The sequence below is a fragment of the Xenopus tropicalis genome, chromosome 7, assembly GCF_000004195.4.
Source record: "Xenopus tropicalis strain Nigerian chromosome 7, UCB_Xtro_10.0, whole genome shotgun sequence".
NCBI lineage: Eukaryota > Metazoa > Chordata > Amphibia > Anura > Pipidae > Xenopus > Xenopus tropicalis.
The window spans coordinates 78,445,471-78,469,073 of record NC_030683.2 but is presented as its reverse complement, the minus strand read 5'-3'; the positions used below and the strand labels follow the sequence as shown (position 1 = coordinate 78,469,073).

Below are 23,603 nucleotides of genomic sequence, written 5' to 3'. Positions count from 1 at the left end.
GCCAATTTCAGGCCAGATATCGGTCGGCCAGGCCGCTCGTTTCTGCCCATACACGGGCCGATTAGCTGCCGAATCGGTCCAAGGGACCGATATCGGCAGCTTCTATCGGCCCGTGTATGGGGGCCTTTAGACTACTCAAGTCATGCCTAATTATACTTGTGGAGCTTCAATTTCCTTTTTTCCCCATGCATATTCATTTGTTGTATGTGTGTTTTAACTAGCAATTTATGCATTTTTCTCTAAAAACAGATTGCAAAAATGTCAAATGCAACAAGCCACTAAATAACTGTAGCTTTGGTTTGTCTATGGACATTTAGCTCTCAATTCATCAAAGTTATGAAAGGATAAAAATATGCATGGTAAATTCATTTAAGCCTGTGTGCTGGAAAATAGGTCATATTTATCAAAGTCACGTTTCAGTTCTCAATACTTGATAGAGATTGTAAAAACATGTACTGGGTACTGACCATTCTTCTCTAGTTGTGAAGATAATCACGTTTGCTGTTTTTCTGTAGATTGTTTTCTTGTCTGATTTTGGTGCCTTTGCATTTAGATTTTTTCTTTAGGTTTGGTATATGAGTGATTTTGTACTTGCTAAATACATATGTCTTGGAGGCTTTCACTTTATATAAAGAAGACTTTCTATTACATTTAGAAAAAGTGTTCTCTATTTACAACATAAAACATGTTTTGTGCAGTTTATTATTATTCATAATAACATGCATGAATATATTTGTCTTTCTCTTAGATGGCTATATATTCAGCTACAGTTTCATTATAAAGTTGCTAGAAAACCTGCTAGAATGTTGCATTAGGTGCCAATCATGCCTAATGTCACCTAAAAAAAAAGTAGTAATCTGACCTTGAAAACAAAATGACTTTATACCTGTACTTGAATTTGAGCAATAAATTCTCAATTAAGGTGTAACTTACCATTTACCCATTAATTCTGTAGTAATAAGTAATGCAGTCCTGATGGTTAATAAGCATCCACACTTAATATGAAAGTTGGGTGATTTTCTCTAAAAGTCAGTAGCAACTGTGAGGTCCCAGTGCACAAATGAAAATGACCAACATATATAAATACAAGGCCAAACTGCAATAGAATGGCTCCATTGTGATTGACAGAAAGTTTATTCTAATTCAAATCAAACCTCCAGATAGGAGTTAGAGAGTTGGTAGGTTATAGATGAACAAAGTATGTATATGTTATACTGACCAAACTAGGACAGGATTAATAGGCAATCACTGGGAAATTAAAGTGGCCATACATTATAAGTTTCGCTCATTTGGCAGGATTTCCAAATAAGTGGATCTTTTTGTGATATGGGCACCTAAGGGACCTAGGGCCTGTATCAGCTCATTGATGCTGTCCTCGCTCCAACCATTCCGTCACTGTAATACAATCATTTTGCCCTAGGCCAAATGCCTTAGGTGGTCATATTGCAGAAAGATCCAACTAAAAAAGTCAGACCTGCCCAATCGACACCTAGCCAATTTTCAATCAGGTAGGGTCCTCGGGGGTTCCTCATACACGGGCAGATGAGATGCAGAATTAGTCTAAAGGACTGTATATATATATGTCTAAACTACAACACTCAGCAGGTCTTGATGAAGCTAAAAAGTTCTCTTTACTTAAAAGCCTAACATTTTGGCCAGAGCCAGTGACCTTTATAAGGGACTTCTATTTACAATGAGTGTTTGTTTAATACACCACTAACAGAGAAGTTGGCTTTTCACTTTACTGCGCATGCGTTTGCCCGGGACATTTGGTAGCAGCGCGAGTAGGAAGGAGGAAGCGCTCTCGACAGGTACCCCGGGCTGGTGCTGTTTTCTCCTAACAGGGGCACCAGCCCGGGGTACAAGGTAAGCGATTAAAGTCACTTGGGGGTGCCTAACATTTTGGCACCCCCAAGTGACTTAGCCTTTCCTTGTCCTTTAATACAGCACACTAAGGGGCACATTTACTAATCCACGAATCTGAATCACGAATGGGAGAAAATCGTATTGGAAACGAAAATTTCGTAAGATCGCAAATATCACGAAAATGCTTACGAAAAAATCGTATTAGTCACGATAATATCGTATTGGCGATCCGAAAGTCACAAAATTTTTGTACCGAACAATTGTAAACAGCGGTAAAACCTTTCCGATTTTTTCGTGCAAACGTCCGAAAAAGTCGTGCGCTGTCCGAAAAAGTCGTGCGGACGCCCGAAAAAATCGGCGAAAATACCATCGCAGCGTTCGCATGAACGCTCGAGCGTTCGTGCTTTTGTAAATGTGCCCCTAAATGTCTATATGTTTGCATTTGTATATTGCAAAAATTGGTTTATTTTTAACCTTTTGGTCATGTTCTAAAACCCCAACACATACACACACATATTACGTTCTCTTAACTGCACCCTATTAAACCTTTCTACTTAACTATATTTAATTCCCACATAATAATTGCTTGTAATTAACAGGCTAGAGTTATGATAGTCATCATTTCCTGTAAACCTGATGACAGTAAGGCCTTAAGCATTAAGCCTTTGAAATTCTTTAGAGAGTTATGGGCAGGGAAGCAAACTGGAGTTGGCAGCAAGGTCAGAACACGAATGATTATGTAGCATGGCAGTAGAAGGATAAGGCAGAAGAGAAATCCATAGACAGGCTAGAACTGGTACACGTGAGATAAACAGAAGCCTAGTCAATAGCAAGCTATGAGTGATAACACGTAGAGAGATACATAGACATGGACAGGAGGCAAGCTGTAGACCAAAGCAGAAACATCAGGGTGGAAGAAAAAGGGCAGCGATCTAACAGAAGCAATATGATCTCGAAATCATCAAGAGCACAAAACACATATCAAAATAACATAAAGAGATATTGAAGAGAATGCCCAACAGTTATTAACAATATAAATATCCCAGGATATTATTACTGAAAAGAGCAATACTGACTGCAAAAATCTTTGTCAGCCTAATGACTTCTGCTGATACTGAATATTTGTTTTCAATCTATGTTTATTATATTTCTTTTAACAGTACACATGGGTCATTAATGCTTCTTGTGCTTAAAGCTTTTCTCGGAACTCTGGAGAGTGGAATTATGTATTTAAACTCCCACCACCTTGCAAGGAGCAATAATGATTTGTACTTTATTAACTACACCCTCTGTGAACTGTGATTTATGCACTTCAACAAATAACCACAAAAAAAGAGTTTATTATATGGATAGGTAAAAATCATCCCACTCACCTTTTACACAGCACAATGTATGTGCTCTCTTTCAGAAAGGAAAAATAAATACATAAGCGGTTACTTATGACCTGCAAGAGCTGTTGCCATTAAAAAGTACTTGCATCTAAAGATGCTCCATATACGGTTGCATAATTGCACTTGGCGGTGCTACTTCTGTCCCATCTGCTCTTGCAAATCACATGCAGTGCGTCTACTGACAATGGGGAACCCTAGAGATTCCTTACCATCGTCAACTGACGCAGTGAACGTGCACCTAAAGAATCGAGTGCAGGGGTCAGTTTGACACAGAATGCCAAAAAGACAAAACACCAAAGGTTTTTTAGCGTAACTGCATCCTATTCACTTCAAAATGCACGTGCAACTGACATAATACACTACTATATATGTAATTTACTACAAGCTGACAAGCAGCTGAAATCCTTCCATATGTAAAGTAGCTGAATCCATTCTACTTGTATTTATTGCTTGTTTGGTATATGTATGTATAATATGATATTCCTCAACTGTATTGCTGTATACCCAGTGATGCTATTATTGCTTGCACTGTACTTAAAGAGACACTGGAACATGTTATTGATACTTATTAATATTGTATTGTGTTATTCATTTTGCATCTTCTATTTCATTATATTGTAAATGATCGTTAAAACATTAGGATAAAAAAACTTTTTTTGCTTTATGGGTACTTACTGTTCAGACCCGTAGCCTCCTTTTTAACACCAAACAAATGCTGTGACTGTGAAATTGCATCTGCAGCATCTCTGACTGCTCAAATGTTTACATTCACAATACATTTTAGTATTTAATAGAAGGACCAATGCTAAGGAAAATTTTATTTGGGTTTTTATTGTTTCATTTGTTTTCATTGCTGTAATTTTATCTTTTCAGGCCCTTGCTTGAATTTTGATTTTAAAACTGCTACCTGGTTGCTAGGGTATTCAAATTTAGCAACCAGATAGTTAAAATTACAAGCCTTAGAGTAACAGAATGAAAAAGTTAATAGACGATTAAAGTGTCAACTGAACTCTGTGTTAGTATTCTGTTGGCTTTCCATTTCAAAAACATGCATTTTAAGAACAGTGTTTAAAGAATTTCTTACCTATAATATTTAAATACTATGCTCCCTAAGTATATTGCCTGCTTGAAACAAAGGCCAAAGCTGATAGTATAGTCACGATGGCAAATAAGAGGGTGACATTTAACCAAACAGAGATAACTTGTGCTGGCAAGTGAGCTTCATGCTGTTTAAGGAAGGGATAGGGAAAGAGCACCACTATCTTAAATTCTATTACATGTTGAAAGTGTATTGTTTCTTGCAGTACAGGTATTGAATTTGTTATCTGGAAACCTGTTATCCACAAATCTCGGAATTACTAAAAGGCCCTCTCCCATGGACTCCATTTTAATCAAATCATTCATATTTAAAAAAAAAAAATTACATTTTTTTCTGTAATGATAAAGCAATATCTTTTACTTGATCCCAACTCAGATATAATTAATGCTTATTGGAGGCAAAACAATCCTATTGGGGTTCATTTATCTTTAAATTATTTTTTTAGTAAATTTGAGGTATGGAAATCCAAATTACGGAAAGATCCCTTATCGGAAAAACCCAAGGTCTCGAGCATTCTGGATAAAACGTCCCATACCTGTACAATAAATCCTACTTCCAGGGTACTGCATGGTATTTGTATGGCAGAAGTGTGCAAGAAACTTAAAATGTTGCAAATATTGTATTTGACACTTTTTTAGAAGTATTGGTAGAAATGCTATGTATAGTGGGACTCACTATTTTTATATTGCCTGTTGCTTTATAAAGTAGAAAACAGCTAATTCTCTGTATTCCATATATTCTATTTAGAATTCTCGCTATCAAACCTATCAGCGAATGTGGAATTACATGCACTCAAAGCAGCCCAGTGTATTTGTCAAGAGCACAGAGGAGGGAATCGCAAGGGTGTTGAACTCTAACTATGCCTTTCTACTGGAATCCACTATGAATGAGTATTATCGGCAACGAAACTGTAACCTTACTCAGGTTGGTGGTCTGCTGGATACCAAGGGCTACGGCATTGGCATGCCAGTAGGTAAGGGCTATTTTTTTAGTGTTTCTATAGTTGTATATCTAGTAGATTCTGTTTATACAAATGACTGATCTGTAGGTTAAAAAGTGAAGTAAATAAGGTGTGATAGCTTTTTGAGAAAATATTTCCTATATAACATTGATAATTCATATGTAGAGCTGTTCTCTGCAGGACATTTTTCATAAGGGTAAGCAACAGATTATAAACTACAAAGAAAGAGAGAGAGAGTTTTGAAATATCTCTTGAAATTTCTGTCTCAGACACACATTACAACCTTCACCATAGCAAACCTATCAGACTTGATGGAATTAGTGCAGAACAGTATCAGAAATCTTCGCAAGGGGGCAGATTTATTAAGCAGTCAGGCAAGTTGATAATTGAGCTTTTTTACATGATTTTATATCATTGCCAATTTTCTAACTTAAAAATCAGTGTAAATAATAATGTAATATTCTTTGATTATTGCAGTATTATGAACAGTTTTACTTCATATAAAAGAATATATGCTATTTGTATTTATTTTATTTGTGCAAGTTATAAAACCTTTTGAATCTTTTATATTCCTGCATAACTAGGTACTAGTTTTTCACATAAGGATTCAAATCAGATAATAGAAATAACATTATACTTTTTCATTTATTTGTAGAAAATGATTCATGTTACATATGTGTAAGGATTTAGAATTCTTAGTTTTAAATTTAAAGGGGAAATTAGAGTCTGGTGTTTCAATCTATGAGATGATAATAAGGTTGAGTATGAAAGGCCTTATTTAAAGAGCAAGCGATCAGGGTCTTCATATCCAAATCTGATCTTAATGACAAAACTGCTCCTTCTTTGTTAAAGCCATGAGCCTTCTACAAATTTATTGATGATTGCTTGGATAGAAAATGACACAAAACTATTTCTTAAGATGCGCCAGTCCAAAAATATGCCAGCCAGACAGACCATGTATAAATGCCCATCCAAGCAATGGTCACCCATCAATGTCCCATGAAAAGTAAGGTGTATAATACTCCAGGAGATTTCAATGAACCCCAGGTTAAAGTCTAAGGATCTAAAGCCATAATTTGCAATGGCAAATGTCAGTGTTCTATGAATTCTTAATTGTACCTGCAATTTCTGCATTAAAGTGTCAGAGTATCAGTCCATAACCAGAAGCTCAATAAAAAAATTGGATCATGCTGCAAAAAGTCAAAGTCCTGTAAAAAAGTAATGGGCTAAAATGCATCCAAGCCAATGCGCACGACTGTAGAACAGTTACCTGAAATATTTGATTGCACTTATATATTGCCAGGGCTGAATTAAGCCCCACACCAACCGGAGGCAGCCTTCACTATACCACAGCCCCAGTTAAACTGCGCTTAAACTTACCTTAGGTAACCAGTAGGGCCCTGCTGTCGAATGCAAGTGCCCCTGGTTTTTGCTGCCCAAAAAGGGCACACCAGTTACTGCAAACTAGTGTTAACATAATTTTGCCACATGGAAATATGTAACTTTGAGAGTTTTAGGACTTTAGGAAAATAGATCATGTTTTAGGTTGTATTTATGCAGCAATATTGAAAATTCAAAAGGGTTTACAGACTTAAATGCCACTCTAAATCAGAGAGCTACAGTGGACAAAATGCCATGGAAAATGGTCCAACACTTGCTTATCTTTACCACACAATTACTTGTTCAAACAGAATCTCTCATACATAAGAGTTTTATATAGCAGTAACAGTTATATAAGGTTTATTGCTTTTTATGCTTCTAATAAACAGTATATGGTTTTAGTATATTAAAATATTTGCTTATCTATCAGTCTTTCACTCTGGGAAATCCATGTATATGATGCTTAACTGTAGATCAATACATACTTGTCCCTATAAATATGGAAGTAGCATGTTAAAATGGTTGTAGCTACACAGCACAATATGGGGCCGATTCACTAAAGGTCGATAATGCTTATCGCATGCTTTTTTGCATTAAAAAGTGCGCGATAATTAAGTCAAAAGTCAAAGTCATTTCATATGCGTTAAGACGCATATCGCATGCGCCAAAAAATTTATTTATTTCTATCGCATTGCATTAATTAGAGAATAAAGATAGTACTAAAGCATGATTCACAAACACATATGAAGTGTTAAATGCGCAAAATATCGCTTTAATCTGTGTGAATATTAACACCTACTTGGGGTAGGCGGTACTTAAACAAAATTGCAGTTCGTGAGCGTTTGGGAACGCAACATGGAGTTTGCAGTCAGATTTAGAAGTATGTGATCGTCCTACAGTGATGCATCCTCCAGTTTTCAGTGAAATGATAATTTTCAGAACAGTAGTTTTCAGAAAGTAATGGTTATGTGCGTAATATCATGCGCTAATATCGCACGCGGTGAAATATATCGCTAAGAACATCACTTCTTAATTATGACAAGTGTCATAATTTTAATGAATTAATGAATTTAAATGAATTGATCGTTAAGTCGCAAAAAACATACATAGCACATATACATAGCACTCGTTTTATCGACCTTTAGTAAATCGGCCCCTATGACCCTTATATATTGCTAGCATTAAAGTCTTATAAACAATATTTCTTTTTACTTTTCTAATTGTATTTTAACAGATTTATAGTATGGGTACCGTAATAATACATCCTCCATGTCACTTTCCATGTAAAAAGTTATTTACCAATGAATGTAATATATAGCTAAAGCAAAAGGCATATTTAAGGTTTAGTATATAACAGAGTGATTCTCCGTTCTGGGTCTTCTGTGTGATATAACTATTAAAAGTAAAATATTTTTGGACAATTCAATTTACTTTAGGCTCTGCTTTCCGTGATGAGTTTGACCTTGCAATCCTTCAACTGCAAGAAAACAATTGTCTGGAGGACCTGAAACGAAAATGGTGGGATGGAGGCAAATGCCCAAAGGAGGAGGACCACAGAGCAAAAGGTAACACAAGTCACTTATCTCAGATATTACTTTTTTTTACTTCAGCCAGAAATTAAATGATTTATATTCTCAACTGCTATTCCTATCATGACTCAAAGATGTCCAAAGGCTTCCAGGACTTAATATTAGAGACTTAATATCAGAGATACTGGTTTTCTGTTAGCTTTATTATAAAGTACTAGAGCAGAACAGAAATGTGTAATTTAATTTCATTTGACTTGTCTGTTTTAATGACTGCAATGGTTCTCTGTAGCACAATGTTTCTTATGCCAATGTTCATATCAGTCATAATAACATATCTCTTTATAAGTGATGCAAAAAATTACTCCCTCATTAAGTCTCCATTTCCCTTGTGATAGTAAAATTCAGTCGTTTTAAAACTTTGCTCATTAAAGGACAATGAAAGGTTAATATAAAATTAAAGTAAGTCTAAAGGCATTCTTTTTAAGTACTTACTGCATATCTAAATACCCAGATCCCTGCTTGCTTCTCTGAGATATGGTGCTGGCAGCCTACAGCAGTGTGAAGACTCCAGTGACATCACTGAAATCTCTCTTCACTTCCTGTAGGCTGCCAGCGGCAGCCTTCCTATTCTCTGAGCATGTGTGTAACTTGATCCTGTCTCCTGTTCTGAGCTACACATGCCCACCAGCCAATCAGAAGCGGATCTGGCAGAGGGGAGGGGGGGAGGGAATGAAACACATGTGCAGTATGAAGCAAGGAGGGAAAGGAAGGGAGAATACCATTTTTATAGATGGCTGCCTGTTCTACAAAATGTGAAGTATGTGTGACTGAGTAAATATTTGATTAGGTGAGCCAAAAGTGTGGCGTTTTTACTAAACAATAGGAGGACTATTGGGCAGTATGCTTTTTAAATTTTGACTTGCATTCTCCTTTAAGAAGTTGCAATGTTAAAGAGGGGATGCTCTAGTAGAGGGAAGCATAGTGGTAGGGTGATAATGCCACAACATTCTGGGGTGTGATTTAACTAGGGTTCACTGAGGCCAAGCTGTGAAATTAGACCTCACCACAGTGAAATTCCACTGATCTCTATACATTTCTATTGGATTTTTGGAGGTATATTTATCAATGGGTGAAAGTTAGAGTTCACCATTTGATAAATATGCCTTTTAAGGTCTTATAGAAATGAATGGAAAGCAATGGAAATTTACTGTGGTGAGCTTTAATTTCACACTTTTCATACAGGGAAACATGTTGCAATGTATGGAGGTAGATATTTTCACCCTATTTACGCTAGGGTATCCTCTTTTTCTGCTCTTCTCCTACACCTCATAAACCTTAGACTAACTGGTTTCTTTTAAAGGAGAAGGAAAGGTACAAGCACTTGGGGGTGCAAAAATGTTAGATACCTCCCCAGTGATGGTAATCACTTACCTAATACCCCAGGCCGGTGCTCCTGTTAGCAGAAGACTGCACCAACCTGGGGTACCTGTGAGCGAGCGATACTCTTCCTCTTCATGTGAAAAGCTGAACTCTAACAAAAAAATGGCTGTAAAGGTACCTGGTGGTCTAGTGGGGCGGCGGAGATGCCCGCCGCCTCCTCCTCTGCGGGGACGCCCGCCGTCTGTTGCCAGGTGCGCACGCGCCCAGAGTGCTGCCTCTTAATGGGTGCATGTGTGCGTCTATGCGCCCGCATGCGCGCTCACGTCCAGCGCTTGGCGCATGCGCACTCGCGTCACTGTTCGGCGCGCGTATGACATCACTATGGCACCATGCTTCCTGTGAGTTCCTGGGTGTGTTCTCTTGTTGTTCCTGTCATGTTTGACCTTAGCCTGTACCTGACCTTGTCTTGTTTGCTGCCTGTATTGACCTTGCCTGTTCCTGACTATTCTTGCCTGCTGCCTGGACCGACCATTGCCTGACTGACTATTCTATTAGATCCTGACTCTGTACCACATTGCCCGATTGTTGCTGACCCCGGCCCGTCCTGACTACTCTAAGGGGCCCATTTACTTACTCACGAACGGGCCGAATGCGTCCGATTGAGTTTTTTTCGTAATGATCGGTATTTTGCGATTTTTTCGGAAAATTATCGCAACTTTTTCGTTACCAATACGATTTTTGCGGAAAAACGCGAGTTTTTCGTAGCCATTCCGAAAGTTGCGATTTTTTCGTAGTGTTAAAATTTGCGCAAAACGTTGCGCCTTTTAAGTTTTAACGCTACGAAAAAATCGCAACTTTCGGAATAGCTACGAAAAACTCGCGTTTTTTTCGCGCAAATCGTATTGGTAACGAAAAAGTCGTGATAATTTCCGAAAAGTCGTAAAGGCGCCGAAAAAATCGCAAAAAATACGAAAAAGTCGCAAAATGTTCGTTTTCCAATCGGAATTTTTCCAATTCGGATTCGAATTCGTGGGTTAGTAAATCAGCCCCTAAGTGTTCCCCACCTTCCTGTCATACGATTGGTTCCCTAGCTTGCTCAGAACTCTCTCCTTGGGTCCTGGCGGCATCGGAGTAGCGAAGGGCTCCTCCCGACGTGAAGGCGGCGGTTATAGGCAGAAGCATGAGCCGAGACCGGACCCTTGGAGTCTGTTCTGAGTTTTGGGATACTGATCGTGACACCGGCCTTTTCAATTTACTGCATATGCATCTGCCTGGCATCGCAAATAAGCAGACAGAAGTTTGCTGGCTCGCAGATACCCCAGGCCGGTGCAGTTTTTTGCTGACAGGGGCAATGGCCCGGGGTATCAGGTGATTACAATCACTGGAGAGTTCATAATATGTGCCACCTCCCCCAGTGTTAGTGTGCATTATATAAATAATTAATAATCTTTGTAATAAATATGTGCTATATAAATAAAGAATAATAAAACAGATGTGATGTGTTTTTAAGTCAGGGTGTATTTATAACATATTAAACATCTGTCTGAAAAAAGATATATTGGTTATATATTCTATTTGCCAATACTGCTTACAAACAAAAGGTTAGAAACACACAAAATTATATGGTAGTAAGGTTATGAAAATTCTTCAGAATTCCAAAGTCTATTTTATAAATGTAGAGCAATAAAGACAGAAACTGTATATCAGTTTTGTAGTAGCAAAGCAAGGAAGGTCATGGTGTTCAATGCTAGTAAGTATTTTTATGTTTAGAAGGCCATCTAAGCAACAGAAATCTAGAAGAAAATATAAAGCTGTTTAAATGCACCAGTGGCAGTGACATTACCGACATTGCAGTAAAAGATAATAGGATCATTTAATACTCTAGGGGGCACAAGTGCAACAACACTAAGGGGGGGCAACAGCACAGGTCCTGTCATTACCACCTGCCTTAGAGCCCAATGTGGGTTGCACATCCTGCTGCTCCCTACCATGTGCCTTTAAATGACACGCAAGGTAGGGGAAGGTAGGGGGCAGGCAAGGGGACACCATCGTGAATTCCCCGTCTGCCTCTTGACTAACGCAGTAAATGGCTGTGCCTCAGGTCTCTCCTTTCTGAAACGTAGCGCAGAGGCTGGCAGGCTCTGAAGCAGACAGTGGCCTTTTTTTGCAATTTGCTCACTGCATTTGGCTTCACAAATGAGGCCTAATATGAGTTCTTCAAATTAAGTAGAAGTATCTGGAAAGAAAGTGTTAGGATACGACTTTACTACATGCCCCTAAGTATTCTGTTACCAAGATTTATAAGTGAGCTAGGATTCAGATTCAAATATGGCTATGCTATCATACAGTATAAATGTTACAGCTTGAGAGTCTCTGTCACACTGCAGAAAATCACTGGCATTTATTTTATGTAAAAAGATTGCCTGGCACACACATACCTTTGTAATTATTTAGTTGAAGATTTCTTTGCAAGAATGTTGAAAATAAGGAGGAACGTTTGACCCACAGTGTTTAAAACAAGGAAAGCAATCATGTTCCTAAATGGAAGTAACCCCAGGTGTCAGCAGCACAGCTGAAATGAAGTCAGTAACATTTCAGGCACTTTTATATGATGTTTATGCACGCAGAAGATCAGTTTCTTTTGACAAGGCTTTGACTAATGGTTTTATAATAGCTTTTGAGACACCACAGTAACATCACAGTGCATTGTCAATAAGGTGATTGTGATTGTCAATAAGTGATTTCCTGTAGGCAACAAAGTGCCCCATGTGCCATTACCCTAAAGCTTGTAGAATAACTTAAAACACTGCACTGATTTTTGATTGCCTTGTTGACAATGCATTGCAATGTAAAAGTGGTGTCTTGAAAGCTATTGTAAAACCATTATCAATGCCTTATCAAAAGACACTGATCCTCTAAACATCAGAAAAATGTGCCTGAAGTGTTATTGACTTAATTTCACACAGGGGGTGCTTTGTTGGCCTAAAGAATTTTTGCTCCCACATGTGCAATAAAGAGCCAAAAATAGCTTTCTATTGGGAATCTGGTGATACATATGTTTTACCCAAAGCAATGCTCACCAATGGCTTTATTTAAGTGCTTTGTCAACCACAGGGGTGCATCATTTATAGTGCAGCGACACAGTTACATAACCATTCCCTTGTTGATGTCTCAACCTGGTCACATGACCAGTTTACCATGAACAATATTGAACAGTATACATCTACTTTAAACTACAGGTCATCTCATCACAATAGTTACTCAATATGACTATTGCTGTAATTCATCTGTAAAAGTACAGCATTATGGGTTGCAGTAGATTTCAAAATATGTTTAATGAAAAATAATTTAAACATTAAATAATCCCAATAGGATTGGTTTGCCTCAAATAAGATTTAATTAAATCTTAGCTTGGATTAAATACAAGGCACTGTTATATTATTACAGAGAAAATTCCACAACTTCACAACTCTCACTACAAAAAACATTTTTGGATAGTATGATGGAACAACCTTTCTTCTAATCTGAATGGATGCCCTTTTGTTTTCTGGAAGAACCTACTGGTAAATAAAACATCAGAAAGAATATTATATGATCCCCTTATATATTTATTCATAGTTATCGTATCTTCTCTTAAGCCCCTCTTCTTCAGTGTAAACTTCCCTTACTTGGCAAGTCAGTTTTTATGACTGAGACTTTCCATACCATTACCAAGCTTCGTTGCCCTTCTTTGCACTCTCTCTAATTCAATAATATCCCATTTGAGCACTGCAGACTAAAATTGCATGTATACTCTAGATGGGGCCTCACCAGCACTTTGTAAAGTGGAAGAATGACCCTTTCAATAAAGATATGTATCACAAAGGAAGAACCTCGCACTACAGTATTTTAAGGCAGGGTGCTCAGTGTGTAAAGTGGACTATAAGAACAAGTATTAAATAGATACATGAAATCCTGGCACACCTGTAGCTTCATAAAATATAACTTTTAATTCATATTGTCTTAAAAACAAGCCGCTAAAAAATTGAAAGGAAAAAAGAAAAGAAGGAAAAGTTAAAATTTAACGTTATACCCTATAATGTCAATCATAAATAGAACTGACTGACTAGTGAATAATATCACCTCAACTGTTAGTAAATTGGTCTGGTTGGTTATACTTAGGGGCAGATTTAGTAATCCACGAATACGAATCACGAATGGGAAAAATTCGGATTCGCAAATATCCCGAAAATGCTTACGAAAAAATCGTATTACGATAATATCGTATTGGCGATCCGAAAGTCACAAAATTTTCGTACTGACCATTGTAAACAGCAGCAGAGCCTTTCTGAATTTTTTGCGCGGCCGCGAAAAAGGGGCAACAATACGCTCGGAGCGTTCGTATGAACACTCTGAGCATTCGGGTCTTAGTGAATCTCCCCCTAAGTATTGTTTATCACCTATGTAGAGTAGTTGCTGTATCCACACTCGTCATGGTAAAATTTTGAGCCGATACTTACCCATGCTGAAAAAATTGGGTAATCTCTTTATGTGAACGTGTTGTTGGATACTTACGAATTGATTACTCACCTTGACATCTGTCCATGTAGAGTAAGTGGCCCATCAAATTTGGAATAAATGATACCTACCTGTCTTACCAACTAAGTGCATTAATTATAAAAGTGTATAAAGGATAAAGTAAATTCCTAGTTGAACTCAGGATCATAAGTTACAGGATAGTTATATACAAATAAATACCAGACACGGGAAAGTCACTTTATTAACAGGTATTACACTTCTGTAGTAATTTGATATAAATAAATTACCACTTACCTGATAAAGCTGAATAAATAAATAAATGTGAAAGAAAATAAAATCCCAATGAATACACTTGCAGCTTTCTTGGAGTTTTACTTCCCCGTATGATTTGACAGAAGTGTTGCAGCATGGAGATAAACGATACTAAGGGGGAGATTTACTAATCCACAAATTTGAATCCCGAAAGGGAAAAATTCCGATTGGAAGCGAAAATTTTGCCGTCTTGTCGTTGTCGCGACTTTTTCGTATTTGTCGCAACTTTTTCGTTGCCGCCGCAGCTTTATCGTATTTTGCGCAACTATTTTGTCGCCGTCACGATTTTTTCGTATTGAGCGATTGTAAACGGTGGAAAAACAAATCCGATTTTTTCACGACGGCGACGAAAAAGTCGCGGAACATACAAAAAGGCGCAACGGCGATCAAAAACTCGCAAAAATACCGATCATTACGAAAAAAATAAAGATGACATTGCCTTTTAGCTGCTAATTGGCATTGCTTATCCTCAACAATCCCTAAGTCCTTCTTCATCAAGGATTAGCCAAATATAGTCTAATTTTAAGTGGCCTTAGATGCCCATATTGCAAGTTTGATCCTGTTGCAAAAATACCAAATCCTGGATTGAATTTGTTGGCTTGCATAGTTTTGTGCAGGCCCATACAAGTGAACACAATACAGAACACTGTATCAGACACTTTTACAAAATATATACATCACATCTACTGCAAGCCCACTGCCTAACATCCTACTAATTGCATCATAAAAAGCTATTACCTGTGTTTGGTACATCTGTCCCACATAAAATAAATTCTCCACATCTTTTACACAAAGAAGAAAATAACTGATTAGGCACATTTGCTTCCTTTATATAGGCAATAATGTACTCCGATTGCAAAAACTAAAAATTCTCCTGCCTAATAATTGAATCCCCTATTACTACAACCTGTTTTTCCTTTTGGCACTCCTTTGCTAACCAGTAGGCCCCAGAGGGCTCTGAGAGTCAGCTTGCTCCATAAATGCCAGGTCAGATGTGTCCTACCCAGCTCTACACTGTTGTTGTGGACTAGCTGTAGATCAGCCACCCTGCCCTTCTGTCCCTTATTTCCCCTTTTATCTTTGACAAACTTGTCTCCCATATTTCCCATATTTGTCCTATCTCACATTCCAGGTGAGCGATCCTCTTCCTTCTTATTTTACTGCAATCCTAGGGCCCACACATGCACAGTAAAGTCAAAAAGCTTTTTTGTTAAAGTGTTGCTTTTCACTCTACTGCATATGCGCAGCTGGTGCGAAGAAAGAAGAGGGAAGAGGATTGCTGGCCTGTATGTACCCCAGGCCGGTGAGATTTTTGCTAACAGGAGCACCAGCCCGTGGTATCAGGGAAGTGAATACAATCATTGGTCCAACAGGATGGATTGTTACTTTTCATAGCTTGCATAAAGTCCCATTAGGGCATATTAGCTTCTTTATTTCCATCACTTTCTTTTCTCCACCCTACTATATAATTTTACAGAATTGCTTGCTTTTTGCAGACTTTTACCTGGGTTTGTTATGGGAGCTAGCCTATCTAATGGCCTTCTACATATCATGCATGCACATTAACTAAAGTGTTATTTAGGGTGTTTGGTGTTATAAGTAGATTTTTTGCCAAACGGTTGTGTTATTACTTCAGCACAGTACAATTAAAATTTTCATTAAATGGCATAATGAAGGGCATAGATCCCACCCAACACATGCTATAAAATGTATATTTGATGCAACTAAGGTTTGTTCAATGATCCTTTTTAATTGCAAGCCTGAAGGTGATTTTATACAGGTCACTGAAGATGAATAGAGAGTCTAATATCGTACATGTCCCTTCACATGATGCTTTCCAGCAACATTTTGGTGTGATTTGTCACTTCCATGCACTCTCATCTGTCCTGAGGTTCTGCAAGGTTAAGCATGACACCAAAGAAATTAAAATGGAAGCAGCAGGTCTATAGTTAAGGGGATCACACAGCAGATGGCTTTTTAGAGTCTTTGAAGTTTGGAATGCATCTCTATTTTGCATCTGTGCACGGAATATTTTAAAAAAAATAAAATGAACGTGCCCTATAAAGCCATAGACAGAATGCTTTTGACATGACATTGGACTAAGAGATTTAGCAGTAATAGTACTATTTCTTATAATATAACTAAATAAAGTATATTTTAAAACAGAATATTTATTAAAAAAGAATGTGTGAAACATTTGACGTTAGGTATCCTGAAGGTAGAGTATGTTCATCTTGGTAGAGAGCTGTATTGCAGCAATAACTGAGAATGCTGGTTGGACTTCCCTTTTAGGTTTCCTTATAAATTGTATCTGTGAGTATGATATGCTTTGTGGTACATGATTAATATGACAACTAAAATTACAATATTGATACAATACATAGGAGAAAATTTTTGTACAAAATGCTTTCAAATAACTTAGAAAGGCTATTAAATGCAATATACAGTACTAACGTCATAAAAAGGTACATTACAATATCAGAAATCATATCAAATACATAAAAGACTTTATTGGGTTAACACAGTATTTTAAATGACATATATGTGGCAGTACTTCATACCCGCACCAGTAGATAGCCTAAACAAGCACATTTTTATATACTATACTGACTTTTGACAGATTTTTAAGAATCACAAACACACAAAGATCACTATTCTATTTAATACATTTGATTTAGCATCTATTTATATTGTAAACAATTGTTTACTTATAACCATTTTTAACTGTTTATCAAAGATGGCACCCTAGAGACATGATTTTCTCTTGAACATCAATTTCCCCACAGCATAGGTTTCACCCTAAAGAAGAAAAGCCTTAAAATGGTGGATCACATTTAAGTTAACTTTTAGTATTGCATAGAATGGTCAATTCTTAGCAATTAGTAACATAGTAACATAGTAAGGTAGGTTGAAAAAGACGTACGTCCATCACGTTCAACCATAATGCCTAACTTCTAGTTGATCCAGAGGAAGGCAAAAAAAGATTATTTTATTTCCTTTTGTAACTTTTTCCAGCTTTTAAATCGGGGGTCAAACCCCAGCAGCCATAAAACTATTGCTCTGTCAGGCTACAATGCTAATGGTCGTGTTACTTTTAATTACTTATCTTTTTATCCAGGCCTCTCCTGTTCATATTCCAGTCTTTCATTCAAACCACTGCCTGGTTGGTAGGGTAAATTGCACCTTGGCAACCAGATAGCTGATGAAATTCCAAACTAAAAGCTAAATAATTGAAAAACCACAAATTATAAAAAATGAAGACCAATTGCAAATTGTGTGGATATTATTGTCTATACTTTATTATTATTATTAACTTTTATTTATAAAGCACCAACATATTTCACAGTGCTGTACAAGGTGTGGGTATGGAACTATTATACAAACAGTTTGTTTTAAGGTGGACAACCCCTTTAAGTTATATATTAAGAGGTGTCATATCTGTTTCCAAAATAGGTCATTGTATTTTGTTCCTTTAAACGTCATCACCCCAGTGTAGGCATAATCTACCATTTATTCTTATTCGAAAGGTACTGAAAGAAGAAACAATGAACTTCCATGAATTTCCATGATTTCTAAAGTCATGCTAAAAAGGTGTTGACATGCTGATATATTTTGACACATAATTTATCTAATAATTATGCTGACATTTATGCACAGGTATGGGACCTGTTATCCAGAATGCTCTGGACCTGGCGTTTTCTGACTAAAAATAATCAGAAAAAAACTAAAAATATCTTGAACATTAACCCCAATAGAATTGTTTTGCTACCAATAAGGATTCATTATATCTAAGTTGGGATCAAGTACAAGGTACTATTTTATTAGTACAGAGAAAAAAAGAATAATTTTAAAAAATGCATAACACTATAGAGTCTATGGGAGATGGCCTTTCTGTAAGTCGGCGCTTTCTGGATAATGGGTTTCCAGATAACAGATCCCATACCTGTATTTTAATTCCTTTATATCACTATTTTATAACTGAAGTTCCTATATTTGTTGTCGTTCTTTTTATATTTTTATATTTGTTTTTCGGTGTGTTACATTCTGTTCATTGATTAAAGATCAGATAACCATGTTCTTCACCCCTTTTGTTTTTTAAACAGGTCTGGGAATGGAAAACATTGGTGGTATATTTGTGGTATTAATATGTGGGCTTATCGTAGCTATTTTAATCGCAATGCTGGAGTTTCTTTGGACTGTACGGAATGCTGAGGATAGTGAGGTAACTTCCAATTATATGTTTTTATTTATGGAAATGGCAATATGTAGCTCATACGTAGCAGCCTGAACAAATCACTTGGGACGTTCAATTTCCTTTAAATTCACAAGGAAGGGCACATATCGCTGGCCGCATCTGTTTTTTTGCTTTTAGTAACAAATAAATGTGGGCAGCAGAGGATAAGATATCAGCCAGACTTTAGCAACTATAAGCGCAAACGATAAACTATATCCCACATATGGCTAAAAATTGTTAATGAGTTTTGGTTCCTTCTTTTTCCTGATAGATATCACTGAACCTTATATGACTGTGCCCTGCCTAATTACTGCTCTGCCTGATTTAACTACAGCTCCTCTTACTCGCCATTGATATGATCAATTCTGATGCGATACTATGGGTCTTCTTTTTTATATATGTGTGTATACAACGGAATTGCAACTTTTAGTATTATCATGATATTTTGTAACAAAGTTAGTAATATTGTGATATATTATATAATATTATATTATATAATATATATTATATAATTTTCTATAGTACATTTTGTCATAATAGCTCTGTCAGAGTAAAAAGGGTGGAAGGCACACCATTTTGCATTGCATCTTGTGGGTTCTTTATACAACAGGTCAGTGTCTGCCTAGGGAGAGTGAAATGGAAGACAAATGTGTTTCATAAGACAAAGACGCACTGATAGGCTTCAACTCAGGTCACACAATCAGAAGCAGAACTGACGTCATACGCCACTCCACAACGCAACCTGAACATTGGGAGGGGGAATTCTTCTACAGGCATATAATGTACAGGATACTTACATTACATTACATGTACAGGATACTTACATTACATTACATACTTGCCCAATTTTTTTTTTTTTGCACCCCTGATGAAGACTACGAGTGGTCAAAACATGTAGAGCTAATCTATGTATTAATTATGTGACTTATTAAATATTTTATTTTTTTTAAGAGTGTGCATACCTCCATGTAAATTATTAGACTTTAGCAACTATATCTGTGCAGTGGTTCTCCTCAACATCAACAACTGGAAGTTTTTTATATATCTTGTTCCTACCCCTAGTTAGCAGTCTGCTACAACAAATACATGTTTGTTAACAGTCTTAGGAAGGAACTAATGTTTAACTGAACCTCTGTTCCTCTGTATAGGCAGGGCAAGATTGTAATTAAAATATACAAATAGGAGGAAAATCATGCAATTTTTTACATGCAATGGACAAATGTATCCACAATGTGATATAACCATGTTTACCTGTTTGAGGGGTAACTCTGTATTGCCAAACCTACTAAATCTATTTTGTCATTAAAAAACCATCTCATGGCAGTCACTGTTAGCTTGAAACCAATGCACAGGTTTTGCATGCAGTTTGATTCACCCCCAGCTGAATGCATTATTGCTTCTGTATATGTGTAAGTGGCTCCTGAAGACAATCAGTTTCGACAATTCACCATCATCATACCAAAAATTATCATACAAAACCTGTGTAGAAAACCTGACAAAATTTGGATTTTCAGGATATATATGTAAGCAAAAACAGATGGCAAAGCTTTGCTTCCAGAAAGCTGCACCAAGAGTAAATTGTCATGGGGCACTTCCTGTAAGCTAGTGGCAATTACTGCTACCTTGGTGGACATAGGGTGCATTTTTGGGTGAGAGATGGGAGACATGCTATGCTTGTTAATGCTATTTTATAATAGGAAGCAACAGGTGTCCTGCTCTTTGCTGTAACTTTTCAGGAGATAAGCTACAGAGACAAAATGCCAAGCATAATAACTGTATATGTGTTGTGTGTGTGTGGGTCTCACTTAAATGACTTCCCATCTGATTAACAGAAACATATTTTAGATTGGCAATGTAACAAAAAGCAAAATCATCCATCAGGAACCGATAAGCCCTAGCTGAGTCATTCTGTTTTGGTATTTAGTTTGTAGTGGATGAATGTATAGTTTTAGAACATTTTAGAAAAAAATAATATCATTTATAATGTTTCTATTATACATTAAGGGGCAGATTTATCAAAGTACGATTTTCGGATTGTTAAAATTACCATTGAAAAAAAATCGGAGCAACTACGATAATTTCTGATGTGCGTTAATTGTGCGAAAATTCATATTGTGGTTGTACGAAAATGTTGTGGTTGCGATACAAAAGTTACGACATTTTCATATCCAAACGATTGTAAGCGGCACAAAACCTTTCTGACTTTGAAACTTCAGTGCATGATTTTGGAAGCCTCCCATAAGACTTAATGGCACTCTGCAGCTCCAGCCTGACCCAAGGAAAGTCACGATACCTGAAGATTGAAACTTTTGCAATATATATATAATATATAATATAAATATAGCACTATTAAATAGGATTTTTAAATATTTCTTAGGGTGACAGGTCCCCTTTAAAAGAATGTTGGCTCACTATAGTAGAACTACAGTAAAACCTCAGTTGGGAACATTTTTTAGCAGTTAAAACTTATTTTAAATAAAAGGAAAGTGTAACTCTTATGGAGTTTGAGTTGTCAGGACCTTTTTAAAGCAGTTGATATTGTTGGAGAAGCAATATCTTTATTTTGTGCCAGGTAGAAGCTGATTACAAAAAAATCACAATAATTAGTTACATGCAGTGATGATGCAGAGAAAGCCACTGTATATAATATAAAATGGTAAAAAAAATAAAAAATACCTAACATACAAATAGTGCAGTGAGCTATGCAGTTCTAACTGTATTATTTTATGCTTTATTTCTAGGTTTCTGTGTGCCAAGAGATGGCATCAGAGCTAAGCAGCATTATCCTTTGCAAGGACAGCTTTCTGCCTCGTCGGAGGCGCGGGGGAGTGATACGTGGCAGACCTATAACTCAAGATGATAGACGGGGACGTAATACTAGCATTCTAAGCAATGGTAAACTGTGTGGAGGCAGTGGACCAGACCCACTAACACAGAGACTGGCACAGGAAGCAGCATTGGTAGCCAGAGGATGTACGCACATTCGAGTATGCCCCGAGTGCCGTCGCTTCCAGGGTCTCAGAGCTCGAACTTCTGTAGGTTCTCCAGCACAAAGTGAGGACAGTTTAGAGTGGGAGAAGACAACAAACAGCAGTGAGCCGGAATAGCAAAAACTAACAGAAACAGAAAAGAGTCCACTATATGTTTTTTACAGACCATAAAAAATGTAAATTTACACTTTTTACACCTGGGCGTACAAACCAAGGATCAGTTATACCCGAAGAAGCTCTCTTGATTTGTGAGCTGAAATTAAATGCCCTGCTGACATAACAGATGGGTATCCTCAAACATGACTATGCCTCCATAAGCAATTAAAAGGCACCCTCAAAATATACAGTGGATAAAAAAATAATGTTGAATGTGATTCCCATGCTTGGATAGGGTCCAAAGGTTTGTAATGATGACTAGACTGTCTGTAATTGGATTCAAACCTAAAAATAATTTCCCTTCCATAAAAGCTGTCTGTCATTTCTCAGTCACCGAGGTAAAGGTTTTGTGTTGATTTTCTTTTGCGTTTGTTGGGTACTTTAACTGATAAAACTAAAGTTATTTTAAATATATTATTGGTTCAGAAAATAAGGTAGTCATGTCTTAAATAGTCCTGTTTTAAAATATCATGCCAAAAAATATGGAGGATTATGTGGACCACCAAATTTTAATGGCTTGTTGAAAATGTATTTATATTCAGTGCCAAGCCCAAACACTGGCCACATAAAGCCTGTACTGATTTCTCCACCTTTCCAGATTGATCTAAACACCTAAAAAAGGCTTGTGTAAAGCATTTCATTGAGAATTGCTGTTGCTCAAGAGTATTTAGTCTAAAAAAATCTATCTCTTCCAAGACTTCAAAAAATGTTTTGCATAAGAAGGAAATCTTTTTTTTTTTTCCGATGAAAACTACAACTCTATGCAATTTCTGTAAAATAAAGAGAAATTCATAAATATATGATTTGCATTTGTTTGAAACTGTTTTGTCACAAATATATATATATTTGAAATATGGGGAAAAGTGTAACGAAAAAACTTTTACTGCCATGAGTAATATATATTAAATAGCATTGAATGAAAAGCAAAAGAAGCAAAGTGTATAGAAAAATATCTATAGATATCTAGGTTAGTGGTATAATAAAAAATATGGCCTGCTTCATATTTACTAATGATTAGTGATCAGCAGCTAAACCTAGAGCTACAAGTTCAACATTCAACAAGCCCCTGTCAATGTCACCTCCTCTGACATAGGAGGAGTGGTTACTGGTCCCTGCAAATATCCCCAAGTTACCAAACCATTTGTAAAAAAAAAAAAGGGGGGGGGGCACTTCTCATAAATAGAAGTAGCTGGACTGTTTGCAAACTAATTGTACTTGAATGAAATAAATCAGCACAGCCCTCTAGCTAACTAGCTCAATAACTACTCAATGGGGGATATGTTATAAATGGAAAAAAGTTGCAAAATAAAAAAAAAAATGACATTCAATATGATTTTACAGAGAGTTATTAATGGGGTACCTTTAAATAGGTTGTAAAAAATCTACAGCTGCCCTTTATTTTTATATTGTGTTTTTTAAGTTGCTTAACTTCTGCAGTTCTCCTGCTCAGCAGTAATTATCTGGTTGTAGGCTTTCATTTAACCTAGCAACCGAGAAATGGTTAACAGAAGTGAGAATAGATTATACAGTAAATAGCAGAGGGTCTCTGTAAAAAAATAACAATAAAAACCAACTATAAGGGCAGTGACACACAGGGAGATTAGTCGCTGTGCAAGCAATTCCGGAGACTTTGGCAAATCGTGGTTCCGTGTATGCCATCCCACTGGCGATTTAGATTCTAGCCGGTGGGATGGCATTGCGGGGAGATTAGTCGCCAGCAAAAACGAAGATTTGTCTCAGCGCAACTCCCCGTGTGTCACTGCCCTAATGATACAAATGAAGCCTCA

At 36.9% G+C, this 23,603-nt stretch overlaps 1 protein-coding gene across 2 annotated transcripts in view; it reads left to right on the top strand.

The window, feature by feature from the left end:
• grik4 (glutamate receptor, ionotropic, kainate 4) overlaps positions 1–22,616 on the top strand; it is a 339,069-nt gene extending 316,453 nt beyond the window's left edge. For both annotated transcript variants that reach the window (XM_031906130.1, XM_004916121.4), the window contains exons 17-20: positions 5,104–5,329; positions 8,134–8,262; positions 18,540–18,658; positions 21,412–22,616. In XM_031906130.1, coding sequence (XP_031761990.1) covers positions 5,104–5,329; positions 8,134–8,262; positions 18,540–18,658; positions 21,412–21,777 — 840 coding nt within the window. In that variant the 3' untranslated portion in view covers positions 21,778–22,616. The remainder of the gene's footprint in view (positions 1–5,103; positions 5,330–8,133; positions 8,263–18,539; positions 18,659–21,411) is intronic.
• Positions 22,617–23,603: the final 987 nt, after the last annotated feature.